The sequence below is a fragment of the Ambystoma mexicanum genome, chromosome 11 (genome assembly GCF_040938575.1).
Source record: "Ambystoma mexicanum isolate Mex_15411 chromosome 11, UKY_AmexF1_1, whole genome shotgun sequence".
In the NCBI taxonomy this organism is placed as follows: Eukaryota; Metazoa; Chordata; class Amphibia; order Caudata; family Ambystomatidae; genus Ambystoma; species Ambystoma mexicanum.
This window is the reverse complement of record NC_090934.1, coordinates 1,466,196,683-1,466,210,304: the sequence shown is the minus strand read 5'-3', so window position 1 is coordinate 1,466,210,304 and position 13,622 is coordinate 1,466,196,683. Positions and strand designations below refer to the sequence as shown.

General features: G+C 47.9%; 1 protein-coding gene across 1 annotated transcript in view; it reads left to right on the top strand.

The window, feature by feature from the left end:
* IL16 (interleukin 16) overlaps window positions 1-13,622 on the top strand; it is a 364,690-nt gene that overhangs the window by 116,846 nt on the left and 234,222 nt on the right. Inside the window, exon 5 of the mRNA XM_069625140.1 lies at window positions 7,820-7,930. Within this exon, the coding sequence (XP_069481241.1) occupies window positions 7,820-7,930 (111 nt within the window). The remainder of the gene's footprint in view (window positions 1-7,819; window positions 7,931-13,622) is intronic.

Genomic DNA, 13,622 nt, shown 5'->3' with positions numbered 1-13,622 from the left:
TGATAATCTGTGTCTCCTTCACCCTCTCTCTGATCAGAATCTTATAATCTGTGTCTCCTTCACCCCCTCTCCGATCAGCATCTGATAATCTGGGTCTCCTTCACCCTCTCTCTGATCAGCATCTGATAATCTGTGTCTCCTTCACCCTCTCTCCGATCAGCATCTGATAATCTGGGTCTCCTTCACCCTCTCTCCGATCAGCATCTGATAATCTGGGTCTCCTTCACCCTCTCTCTGATCAGCATCTGATAATCTGCGTCTCCTTCACCCTCTCTCTGATCAACTGCTGTTAATCTGGGTCTCCTTCACCCTCTCTCTGATCAGCATCTGATAATCTGTGTCTCCTTCACCCTCTCTCTGATCAGAATCTTATAATCTGTGTCTCCTTCACCCTCTCTCTGATCAACTGCTGTTAATCTGGGTCTCCTTCACCCTCTCTCTGATCAGCATCTGATAATCTGTGTCTCCTTCACCCTCTCTCTGATCAACTGCTGTTAATCTGTGTCTCCTTCACCCCCTCTCCGATCAGCATCTGATAATCTGTGTCTCCTTCACCCTCTCTCTGATCAACTGCTGTTAATCTGTGTCTCCTTCACCCTCTCTCCGATCAGCAGCTGATAATCTATGTCTCTTTCACCCTCTTTCTGATCAGTACCTGATACTATGTGTCTCCTTCACCCTCTCTTCGATCAGCATCTGATAATCTGGGTCTCCTTCACCCTCTCTCTGATCAGCATCTGATAATCTGGGTCTCATTCACCCTCTCTCTGATCAGCATCTGATAATCTGGGTCTCCTTCACCCTCTCTCTGATCAGTACCTGATAATATGTGTCTCCTTCACCCTCTCTCCGATCAGCATCTGATAATCTGTGTCTCTTTCACCCTCTTTCTGATCAGTACCTGATAATCTGCGTCTCCTTCACCCTCTGGGCGTGATTAGCAGCTACCTCATTTGTGCCGGTCCCCCCAATGTGCCCTGGGCAGCCCCCTGTTCAGCCCGCCCATAGAAACAGCTAAACTGATGTGTCCCCATGACTAACCGCTTATGATCAAGGTCCACCCCTTAAGGAAAAGTAACAGACAGGAACACAAACAGCGCCACCTACAGGCTAGTTGCTTCCCTAATAATATGTTCCATTTACCTTATGTATGGTTTGAACTTTCTCAATATTTCTTGTAAAGCCACTTGAAGGAGAAAAGGAAGGAGGGGGGATCCAATCTGATAATCTGTGTCTCCTTCACCCTCTCTCCGATCAACATCTGATAATCGGTGTCTCCTTCACCCTGTCTCTTATCAGCATCTGATAATCTGTGTCTCCTTCACCCTCTCTCCGATCAGCATCTGATAATCTGGGTCTCCTTCACCCTCTCTCTGATCAGCATCTGATAATCTGGGTCTCCTTCACCCTCTCTCTGATCAGCATCTGATAATCTGGGTCTCCTTCACCCTCTCTCTGATCAGCATCTGATAATCTGTGTCTCCTTCACCCTCTCTCTGATCAACTGCTGTTAATCTGGGTCTCCTTCACCCTCTCTCTGATCAGCATCTGATAATCTGTGTCTCCTTCACCCTCTCTCTGATCATCTGCTGTTAATCTGTCTCCTTCACCCCCTCTCCGATCAGCATCTGATAATCTGTGTCTCCTTCACCCTCTCTCTGATCAACTGCTGTTAATCTGTGTCTCCTTCACCCTCTCTCCGATCAGCAGCTGATAATCTGTGTCTCTTTCACCCTCTTTCTGATCAGTACCTGATACTATGTGTCTCCTTCACCCTCTCTTCGATCAGCATCTGATAATCTGGGTCTCCTTCACCCTCTCTCTGATCAGCATCTGATAATCTGGGTCTCGTTCACCCTCTCTCTGATCAGCATCTGATAATCTGGGTCTCCTTCACCCTCTCTCTGATCAGTACGTGATACTATGTGTCTCCTTCAACCTCTCTCCGATCAGCAGCTGATAATCTGTGTCTCTTTCACCCTCTCTCTGATCAGTACTTGATAATCTGGGTCTCCTTCACCCTCTGGGCGTGATTAGCAGCTACCTCATTTGTGCCGGTCCCCCCAATGTGCCCCGGGCAGCCACCTGTTCAGCCCGCCCATAGAAACAGCTAAACTGATGTGTCCCCATGACTAACCGCTTATGATCAAGGTCCACCCCTTAAGGAAAAGTAACAGACAGGAACACAAACAGCGCCACCTACAGGCTAGTTGCTTCCCTAATAATATGTTCCATTTACCTTATGTATGGTTGGAACTTTCTCAATATTTCTTGTAAAGCCACTTGAAGAAGAAAAGGAAGGAGGGGGGATCCAATGGCAGGGAAAAGGAAATGAAATGATTTAGGGTGCAAATTAACAACCGGAAGGGGGAGTATGTCAAGGCTGAATCAGAGCCCGCATGTCCCGAACTGTCTTTGTCATTTCATCCATTCGGCTTCCAGTTTTATGGGGCCAGGGGAGTGTTCCAGAAGGAAGAGCATTCAAGGTGGAAAGATCTGCCCCCCAAAATGTTAACATGTATACTGGATGGTGACCAGACAGTGTATGGCTGACCTTGGCAAACCTTAGCTGAGGCATCCGAGCACGTGGCAGCGAGGCCTCTATTGGCCCCATAGAGGACCTTGACGTCAGCTCTTGACTTTAATGACAGCCAATGCAGGGTCTTAAAGAGCAGCAATATAAGGCCAGAGCCTTTCAAGGTAAAGATACGTTTCTTCACCTGATTTTGCACAATTAACCTTTACAAGGTCTTTTTGGGAAGCCAGTGAAGCGGCTGTTGCAGTTCTCCAGTCTCAATATAGAATGGGATAGAATTAGGCCCACAACGGCCAACGCATTCTAGATTCAAAGCACACAACCTAGAATCAACAAAACAAAAGGCCAACTTTTCAACACAAATTAATAAACGATTATTACTCCAAACCTAATCATATCTATGCTTGGTCACCTGTTGTAAAAAATAGTATATGAGACGATTTAGGTTGCAGTTCAGAAGGTGGAGAGTACCATTCTCTGACCACCTTCTCCCCCCTAATCACCCCCGCGGTCTTGTAAAAACTTCTGTTACCATGGTTTTGTAGGGAACAAGACTTTGCTTGGTCCTTCAAGTAATGAGGACTAATGGCCAAGTGACCCTTCTATAAAAGAGACAGGACCTTAGACCTAGTCTGCAATGCTATGGGAAGCCATCCAAGCTTTCTCTGATATTGTGTGAACTACTCACACCTTTTTGACCCCCCCAAAGGATCCTAAAGGCTCTATTATGTACTATCAGAAATATGTTCAGAGTTGCCTTCGGTAGACCCTAGTATATGCCGCTACACCATGGGCCAGTGCACAGGCCAAGGTAGCCTGCAGAAGGCAAAGATGGGAAATGGGGCTAAGATGATTAAGGCCACTCTTAGCAACTGCACTGATGTCCCTTCAAAAGAGAGCTTGGTGTCAAGAAGATCACCCAAGTTGTGAAAAGCTCTAGGGCCTAAGATGTTTCATTCAGCCAATGGGAAAGACACTTGTAAAGGAGCAGGTGGAGGCCTATCCTCTAGTCCCCGCCCCTTCACCACCATCCTATTGGAGTAGCAGACCAAGGGCTACAATTGGGAGTTTATGTGACATGTCTATACCACCTCGAATGTATGAAAGACGATATGCACTTGGACAGCGATTCAGAAGATATCCTCACGTTGAGTTAATGGAGGGAAGTTACCAAGAAGGATGTCAATTGCCTAAATGCAAGGAAGCAGTACTAAGAATCAAAGAAAAATGCTAAACAAAGTTCTAATGACGATAATATGATGTCATAAAGAAGACATATTGTATAAGTCAAAACGATATGAAAATACTTAAAACTGACGATGTAACAGAAGCACTGAGAGAAACACGTACCAAAGATGAAGTTATCGTGAAAAACAAGAAGATGAAGTAACATGGCAACCAATAAAGGTTTAGGACGGCTATGGGTAGAAAATGGACGACGGCTTGTGCTGAAGAATATACCCAGCTACCCCAAAAAAACAGCCTAGGATCGCAAATTAAAGAATGGATGAAGAAGCTTTTTTCATGTGCAGAATAAGGGAGTACGTTGGCCTGAAGTCAAGGAGGATTTTTCGAGAGATAGGGGCAAGGCACAGAGAGGGGCGGACAAATAGATCTTGTGAATGAGACATATTTCTACAAAGATTAGGAGGGCAAGGGCATTTGTTGAGGCCAAGTATTGAACAAACCACAAAGGCAAAAGCCTCTGTGAAGTGGTGTGAGCAAGTCTCTAAAGGCCAGAGGGGGTAATGACACCCTGGTTCATTAAATCAAATAACAGAAATTGAGAGATAGAAATTGACAAAATCTTGGTCTCCTGACACGTCATGAAGAATTCAAAATAAAGGCTATTCATTAGAGCTTCGAGTTAAGATAGTGGTGTGCTCACCCTCCCTCAAATGTCCCAGAACAGTGAGAAGACTACGAGGTCAACTACAAATGATAGACCTTGGCTAACGATCGGGTCGATGACATACAATGGACTAATTGGTAAAACAAGGAGCAAATCCGATGCAGATCGAACACCAAGGTTTCACTTTGTTCATGTGCTGCTAAACGAGTGGAAATCCAAGGTTGGATAGGGAGGCCAACCAATCAAAAGCCCGCCATGCACGTTTCATATACAACGTTGCAGTTATTAGCCCGCTGCCATATTCTCTGCTATAATCAGTATTTGACGTGCGTAGAAGTAGCTCAGGGCGCTTCCGCCAGACAAGGGGCAGCCAATGAGCTATGAACACTTATATGATTCTATAAGTAGATATGTTCCCCTAATCCAATACTTCCTGGCATTAGGTTTTTGGAAATGCCATGTAGGATGATGTCACAAATGATGTACATAACAACTATATAAACTCTGTGCAAACAACCTTTGGTGTGAAAAATCGAGCATCTACTTTGATTGCTCAAGTTCTCCCTGATTTCTTTCATTGAGATTAAAAAGTGTTCCTTTGGTCTGTCCGATTATTTGGTCTTTGATAATTATTGGTAATCCCATCTAGCACAAAGAAGACTCTTCAAGGTGCTAGAGCACACACTTAAAAGTGAATCTGGGCCCTTCAGGATAACCTCCATATAGCCTGCATTTAGGCAAAGCCATTTGCACCCTCCACCACCCAGCCCTGGATTTGGAGCGGACATTCCCTTAGCTTTGTGTCTCCTGTTCTTGTATCAATTGCCAACTGGCAGCTGGGTGTCATGGGCGTACATCTGGTGCCCCATGCAAACCTCTTGATCAACACTGTCAAAGGGCAAAGGTAGGAATTGACGAGCAAGGGGGAAAGGGCAGAGCCCTGTGGGACTCCACAGGGGACATGCAATTGCCCAGACGAATGCTCTCCCAGTCTAACTCACTGTTCTTTCCATGTAAACAAGCATCTGACACACTGTTATCCAGGTCCTGTGATCCCAAACATGGCGGCAGGTTGGTTGAAGAGGAGCTTATGGTCAAAGGAGTCAAACGCAGCCGATGGATGTAGCAGAACCAGTGCTGCTGACTTTTCCCTATCCCTTTGCTTTAGTAAGTCCTCTCCAATGTACAGCATAGCAGTTTCTGTCCCTCTTCTGGGGCACAACCCTGATTCTAGTTCATGCAAAAGGCCTAGGTATGCCAGGCGTTCTTGCAGCTGTGTTACAAGAATTCTTTCAATACTTTGCACTAGGAAGGGAAATTGGGAGATGGCTCTACAGCTCTCAGGCAAGGGGCTATCACTATTTGTTTACAACTCTCAGGACATACCCCTGCACCAAAGGAAGCCTTGATAACCTCCAGTGGGTCTGCTAAATATTTAGCATTGCATCTTTTTCCAGGGCATGGTTCTAATGGTGATGAGGAGTTACCCAGCTCAACAAACACACTGCAATCTCCAGAGAATAGGGGGGACTTCCCCCCAGAGCCAGGCATCATGTAAGGTGGCTTTTGTTACTGTGTTTGGCTGAGGCACAAACAACCAATTGGCATAAAGTTAGTATCTGGCTTAAGGTTAGTTTATGGACCATAGGTTTTAAAAAAAAAAAGATTCTCAATACTATTCGCTGAAAAATGCTTGTGGTCACGCCCCGCTTCGCTCACAGTCTCTGGGTACTGCAGTCTTTCCGCTTACTTAAGTGCGTTCCCTGTAGCTTGCTTACAGACAGTGGAGAGGATCACCGCCCACACTCTCACATGCAGAGTATGTGCACCGGGCTTCACTTTGCAGAGGAACAGAGGCTCCACCAAGCATGGGGCTGCTTGTGGTTTTGTCTGACTCCATTCCAGGGCTCTCGCCACCTCTCCGTCTCAGGGTAGTGCCACTACTGTCCGCCAACACAATCTTTTGCTTCCCCTTGATGCCTTTCCATGTGCTCAGTCCTAGTGGAACTGCTCCTGTTCCCTGGCCCGCCTCTTGCTTTTCCTGCCCCGTGTTGCTGCGTCACCATGCGCTCGTTCCTCCACCCCGCCCTGAGCGGACTTGCTATCTGCAACTCAGTCCTGACACTTATTATCTGCCTTCTCGGGACCTGACACTCACCTCTCTCCCATCTCCTCTCCTTCCTTAACAGCACCTCCTACTACCCTGCTTACACTTCCCTTCCTCCTCCTCTGTGCACCCTCCTTTCCAAGGTAGGGCTGCTCTCCCTCTCTGCTTTCCTGGATCCGAGCTTCCATTTCTCCGACTCTCCTCTCCTGTTTCCTTCCTACAACGGTTACATGTCTTTTCACCGAAAAGATGCTTCAACGAAAATCTTTAATTGAAAACATTTTCACCTAATGTAGATTTATGATACTATTCATCGAAAACCTGGATACCAAATTTACTGAATTTTTTTCCCCTTTTTTCCCTTTCCAAATCCCTGTTTTCTGAAACACCCAAAACATTCCCAGCCCACATTTTCAAACTGTAAACCTTTACCCCACCCAAACATATATACATATATTTTCAATAAAATAAATTCAGTGAAAGATTTTTTCTATGAAAAAAATCTTTGAATGAACATTTTTCGGTGAAACATCTTTCAATGAAAAATGTTTCAGTGAAAAGACTGATGTTCCCCTTGCCCTCCTCTCCCCCTGTGTCTTTCCTCTGACCTCCAACCTCCTGACCTCTGCTCTCTCTTGTGCCTCCAGCAGTCTCCATATACGCACGTGCTCCCTCTGGAAACTTCACCTCTTTCCCATGTGGAGAGGGCGTTGCTCCCTCCCCCTGGGCTGGGCTCCTCATAAGGGTCTGCACCTGTTGCCCTTAATTGCTCCCCGGTTGTGGTAGATGGTTGCTGTTGTGGTTGGATCTGGTATGAAAGGGAGATGTTGTGCCAGCGACAAGACTACAATATAACAGTTGCCTGTTCATTGTACCATTTTTTCAGGGGCTGTTGTATTCTTGGGGTTGCAGCGATGCACAGGCGAGTAATAGGCGCATCCACCATCTTGGAATACACGCTGACTCATCTAGTTGCGCGGGGGCCAGACAGACCTCCGCTGTGTATCGGGAGGGTTTGATAAATGACTGATCTCACTCATATATTTCACTCTTTTAAGGCAGACCCCAATATTGGCAAAATTAGGAACGGTACAGATGTGTGGTGTGAAAACATGACGCGGCTCAATTTCAAACATGTATGAAGGCTGATTTGTCAGGGACCCACCGACACTTCCCGTGTTGTGTAAGTGTTTTGTCTGTTTCTTCAGGTAGTAAATGAAAGCATCGAAGTCTAGACTGAAAACAGTGAAGGGTGGTCAGCAGAGAATGTCCATTTCCAGGTTCACAGTAGCTGTCTAACCCTAGTGCCTTTCCATTTTTGCAGGGACCCTCCAGGCCCCCGAGATCGCTGAGCCCCGCCCAGTTAATGAACATGTCCAGCAGCTCCCAGGCCTCCGTCATTTCCAACATCGTGCTGATGAAAGGCCAAGGCAAGGTAATGCGGCCCGGGGTTTGTGATTGGTCCCCGTGGCGCAGCGACTTACAGAGCCCAGCGGGGCAGGACACAGCCCTTAAACATGAAAGCCCGGCAATTGCTAAGCATTTCATTATCAGCAACTGCCTGTGTATGCATGCACGTTTAGGCGATTGCAATGGTGATGTGGCATGTCAGGGGAGAGATCGCAAGAGTAGTGACATGGTGATGGGGTGTTAGCACGTGCATGTCAGGGGAGAGATTGCATGGGTGGGTGGGGTGACAGCTCATTCACACAGCAGCCCTTAAGTGTCTGGTTTCAGATGTGCAGGGGAGAGCTAACTGCTTGTAACATTGAAGCTTCACCAGAAGAGTCTCTTTACAATGTGTAATGCAATTGGATAGAAATTACTCTAGTTGCACCCCATTGGGCCACATATGACCCCCTGCGTGGGCACCGCCTCTGGTCCAAAACTCTACTAAGGAGTGTGTGCGAAGCTGCTGCACACCCACTCCTGGGCCTTGAGGTTGCCCTTTGCACAGCTGCCGCCTGCAGGATCAGTCTCTGCTTCTTTTCACTTCTTTAAAATGCCTCCTTCCCTGCTGTTCTGTTCCAGGTGTGAAAGTGACATCTTGTTTGGAATGACTTCCCTGGTGTGTTCCCTTTGCCGGCACAGGTTGTGTGTCTGAGCCTAATGGCAATTAATCACAGTGAAAGATGAGAGCAGGAAGCCCTCTGTTTCACCGGCTATGAACGTGGCCGGCCAATGGCCAAGAAGACGACGGTAAACAAAGCGGGGTTGCCATGGCAACTCAGGAAAGGGAAACTGTAGGATATACAGGACCCCCTCGGGCATCCAGAGGGGAGGGCTATAGTGTGCCCTGCACTGACTCTTCTGCGTGCATACTTCACTAAATGGTGGAGTTGGCAGGGTGTGGTGCTACTGCGCGAAGCAGGCGCCACCAAACCAGAGTATTTAGAGAAACTCTGGCACAGAGCGTGATCAAAACAAGCTTCTATTGTAAACTGTGACTGAGGCAGACGTCTGCAGCCTCTGGCCCTCCGGCTGTTTTGGACTACAATTCCCATGAGCCCTCACCATTCATTATGCTGGTATGGATGGTGGGAGTTGTAGTCTATAAGCATCTGGCGGGCCAAAGGTTACAGACCCCTGATATAAAATATGATACTTATTCATACACACACACACACTGACATCACACACTCCCACTCACTGACTCCCTGACTCACTCATTGACACACTCGCACACTCGCACACTCACAGTAACACACGGACTCACTCACCCATTCACTCTCCCTCATTCACTCCCAGTGTGAAGGGTGTGGAGTTGTCACTTTGCCGATACACATATAGAATGGGCGTGGATCTATTCGCAGTGGCCAAAGGCAGGAAAATGCAGCTTTTGCCGGCGTGTGGTTTGAGCCAATGGTTAATTTTCTGTGTTTTGAGGCAGGAAGTAAACTTTTCCAAGACCGGTTCCTTTCATAAACGCCATGTTTGATCTTCGGCAAACCCCATGAAACCCCCCAACCTCACATGTGGGATCTTTACACTGCAGACAACCGGCGTTGGTGATATATAAGCATATCACCCAGTGTCTGTAATCAGTGCAGAAGAGAGGAATTCCACCATCCGCACGCTGGGCGTGCGCTCGCCTGAGCTTTTTGACATTTTTTATTGAATGGAATGATGGTGGACCAACCTCAGGAAAATGTGTGAGGCGAATCCACACACAGTTTCCTATGCTCACACCACGACAGAACGCATAGACCGTGTAATCTGGGTGGACACAGCCTACAGGCACAGTCCAACCTGTCATATTTAGTTGAAATGACACAGCCAGGAGTACACCATGTCATCTCCAGGAAGTGGGATGACCAAGCTTCCTCCTGCCATGACCATCCTGATTATCTAACAAAGTCTACATGGATCTGGCCTGCTCTTTTTTTAGGCCATGCAGCTGGTGGCAACGATTAACATACCAATAAATGGCACTTCAAAGCGAATCAAATGGGGCCTGGTTCTAGAGGTTAACAATGGAGACAGGAAACCCAACAACCTTTCATATGTAACTATGTCAACCTGCTGCCAGGTATCAATGACGGTGAGCATGTCTGGGGCTGTTGTTTACATTAAGCCACCCTGCTAGGTGGAGGCCATTCATAAGGTACGAGAAGGTGATTTGCAGGAGCCAGAGAGTCTGTCCTCACCACAGATTCAAGGGAGACCAGCCACTTTAACAGGGGCCACATAGAGAGGACCATTAACTACAGAGACTCTTTGATCAACAACACACAGGAAGATGGGTGGGACTTAGTATCACAAGGGAGTGTGGCCAGAGATTTTTCTGCTGAAAGAGGCATGCTGCCATCTTTCTTCTGGGGCACACTGTGTCCTGTTTTCACCCCTTTACCTTTCCTGATGCAAAGCACTCTGGTTATGACCTCACGCATACAGGGGATTGCTGGCAGGGACCCCAAGATTGGTTCATTAAGGTAGGTTTAGCCTACACCAATCAATGTGGCCCACTTGGCTTTAAAAGAGGGCAAGACCCTCTTTTGGTAGATCATCTGAAGACTTCACAAGACGTAGGAAAGAGGAACTCATCCTGGCACCTTGGCGGAAGGTACAGTCTGCCTTACAGCTTCCGCCAGTGAAGGAAGGCCAGGACTTCCAAAGAGGGAAGCAAGATCCCTTCCCTTAACATCTGCCAGGGAACAGAGGGAGAAAAGAACTCAGAAGACCCTCCTGCCACTTCAGAACCAGTACCAAGCCAGAAAACAGCGATCCCTGCTAGGCTCTGCAGCAAGACCCCTGGACAGGGAGTGCCAGAAGGTCTCTGAACCCAAAACCAAGGACAAGGCAGCTGCCTGCAACACACTCCCTTGCTCTGGGCCAACCACCTTAAAAAACAACACAAGCCCATTGAAGAGGTGGGGAGAAGTGCAATGACAAGCACCTGACACTGTCTGCCTTAAAGCACATTCTCGAGCCAGTCGAGTTCTTCGATCCGTAACTGACTGCATTGTTGACCATTGTCAAGCTGCAGTCACCGAAAGAAACCTGGGACGTCTCGACTCTAGTGCATCAGAACTGCCGATTAGCACCGAGACAATGTTTCCTGATCCTGAACCTGTGTGTAGGGCAGCCTGCAGCCGTTCATCCAACTTGGCTTGCCAAACCGTTGTGCCGCCTAATGCCAGCAGTGACTCCCGTCTCAAACTCTGTCACAGAAGCCTGCAAAGCGCCCTGAAGCTGACTAGACCCTGTCGAGCACCAAGAATATCTACAGCACAAGGTACACTGTGGTTCTGTCCCCCTGGTCCTTCATAGAAGGCCCCTAGAGACATTTTAAGACCCCATGCTGCCTTTGTGCTAAAGCCAAGAAACGATATCAGACTGTTGTGGTTATTAACCATATTGACTACCCTCCTGTCAGTAGTTAGAGTGCATCCGTTTTCCTTCTTTGAAACTGTCTGTCCTCTGCATTTCATTACAGGGTGGGTTTTATTTCATAGTGTTGTTAGATGGTCTCTTGTGATTAATAAAGTAGATATTTGTAAGCAACCTTGACTGGACAGTCCCTTTTATCATTGGGCAATAGTTGTATTTTCTCTGTGTTGCAACTAATCAATGATCCACGACCTTGCGGAGGTAAGCCTGCCATTCCGTCCACGTTACCAAAATCAGACAATGAGGTTTATAATCTGCTTTTGTTTCCAATCTGCTCGGATCCCTTCTGGTGTATTAGGGGTGTGGGGCTGGTTGATGGTTTAGAAACCGATATTCATCCCTGGACCACTGGTGCCCCGGAAGTTGATTTGTCACAGTAGATATCTGGTCACATGTGGGGTAAGGTGCCAAAGATATGATATGATATGGCATTTATAACGCGCCTGTATACAAGTGTTTATACGTGTGATAAGACAAGGAGGGGGAAACTAGGGAGGACAAAATAACTATCTTACTAGGTCTTGTGTCATTCAGATTGTGCAAGTGCAGGGAAGAGGGAAGGGAAGAAGTGACAGGGGGAGGGGAAAGGGGGAAGTACAGGTAGCCAGTGGTCGAAGTGTATGAAAAGAAGTAGTGGAACTATGTTCCCTGCTGGCCTGCCCCTGCTCCCCACAAACCCCATTGCCACAACCCCTCCCACACACAATACACCCCTCCCCCCAAACACTTGCACCTGCTGTTTAAGGGAACGTTCAGTGCAGTGCACTGAAAGTGAAGGTTTCAACTTCTTCCTACACTTTTATTTTAAAACAAAACCATTCTGGAACGATTTCTTTTTAAAATAAAAGTATAGGAGCTGTACAAGGTAATTTAAAAAAGTATAGGAGCACCGCTCCCGACCGCTCCCGCTCACTTCGACCACTGCAGGTAGCTCAATAAGTGCAGCCAGCGGGTGGCTCATAAGTGCAGAGAGAAGGGACTGCAGGGTTGCAGGTGCAGACCCTTAAGTGTTGGGGAGCCCGGAGGCAGTGCAGGTGCAACTGGACCCGAGTTCAGAGAGTATCCAGGTGACCAGTGCACAGACCAGTAGGGACTTCAGCATGGGAGAGGAAGAGAGAAAGTGGAAGCGAAAAGGAAGGTCTTGAGTTGCTTCTGGAACCGGAGGTGGTTCTGCTGAAGTTTGAGAGAGGCAGGGAGGTTGTTCCAGAGGGAGGTCCCAGCCGGGGAGAGAGATCTGCCCCCAACTCTCTGCTTGGAGAAGCATCTGACCCTCAGAGAGTTGGAAGTAGATGAGTGGAGAGCTCGAGAAGGAAGATGTGTAGGAAGAGAACGTTGGAGGTAGTGCAGTCCCAGGCCCTAGAACGCCTTGTGGACGATCCAGAGAGTCTTGAACTTGATCCATGCAGCCACAGGGAGCCAGTGGAGAGACTTCAGGGCTGGAGAGATGCGATCCCTGGGCTTGAGGCCAAAGACAAGTCTTGCAGTCCTGTTCTGGATAAGCTGTAAAGGTCGAAGAGTAGAGGCAGGGAGATTTAGAAAGAGGATGTTGCAGTAGTCCAGCCTAGAGAGGACCAGAGCTCTGGAGACAGTGAGCTTCTGGGGGAAGGAGAGGAAAGGAAGAATACCTCTGAGGAGGTGCAGCTGGTAGTGTGACTTCTTAGAGACGTCAGAGATGTGAGCAGAGAAAGAGAGGGTGGCGCTGAAGATGACATCAAGGTTCATAACCTCACAGGGAGGAGTAAGAAGAGGGCCAAGAGTGGGCAGCCAGAGAGAGAGAGAGAGAGAGAGAGGAAAGGAGGGAGCGAGTGTCCCAATGACGTGGATCACAGTCTTGCTGGCATTAAGGCAAAGGTCATTGGCGGCACACCATTCCTGAATTAAGACCCGACTGCTGGTATGAGAGAAGATGAAGACGTGGCTGAGGGGAGCCTGAAAGAGAGCTCTGTGTCACCCGCATGACACCAAAAATGTGAACAGGAAGTAGCGATTACAGTGGGCAAGTGGTGCCAAGTAGTGGTAAAAAGCCAGGGAGAGAGGCTAGACCCCTGGGGAACAGCACAAGTGGAATGGGGGATAGAAGGAAGGAAAGACCCCACAGCTGTCAGCTAAGGGGTCATGGTGTCTGGAAGAGCACAGCAGTGAGCAAGACTTGAAGTCTAAGGAACATATTATCTTCAGCCCACCAGTGTTGTGCTCCCATCACCCGGCCGAGTACCCCAAAAAGCACCCCACACTCT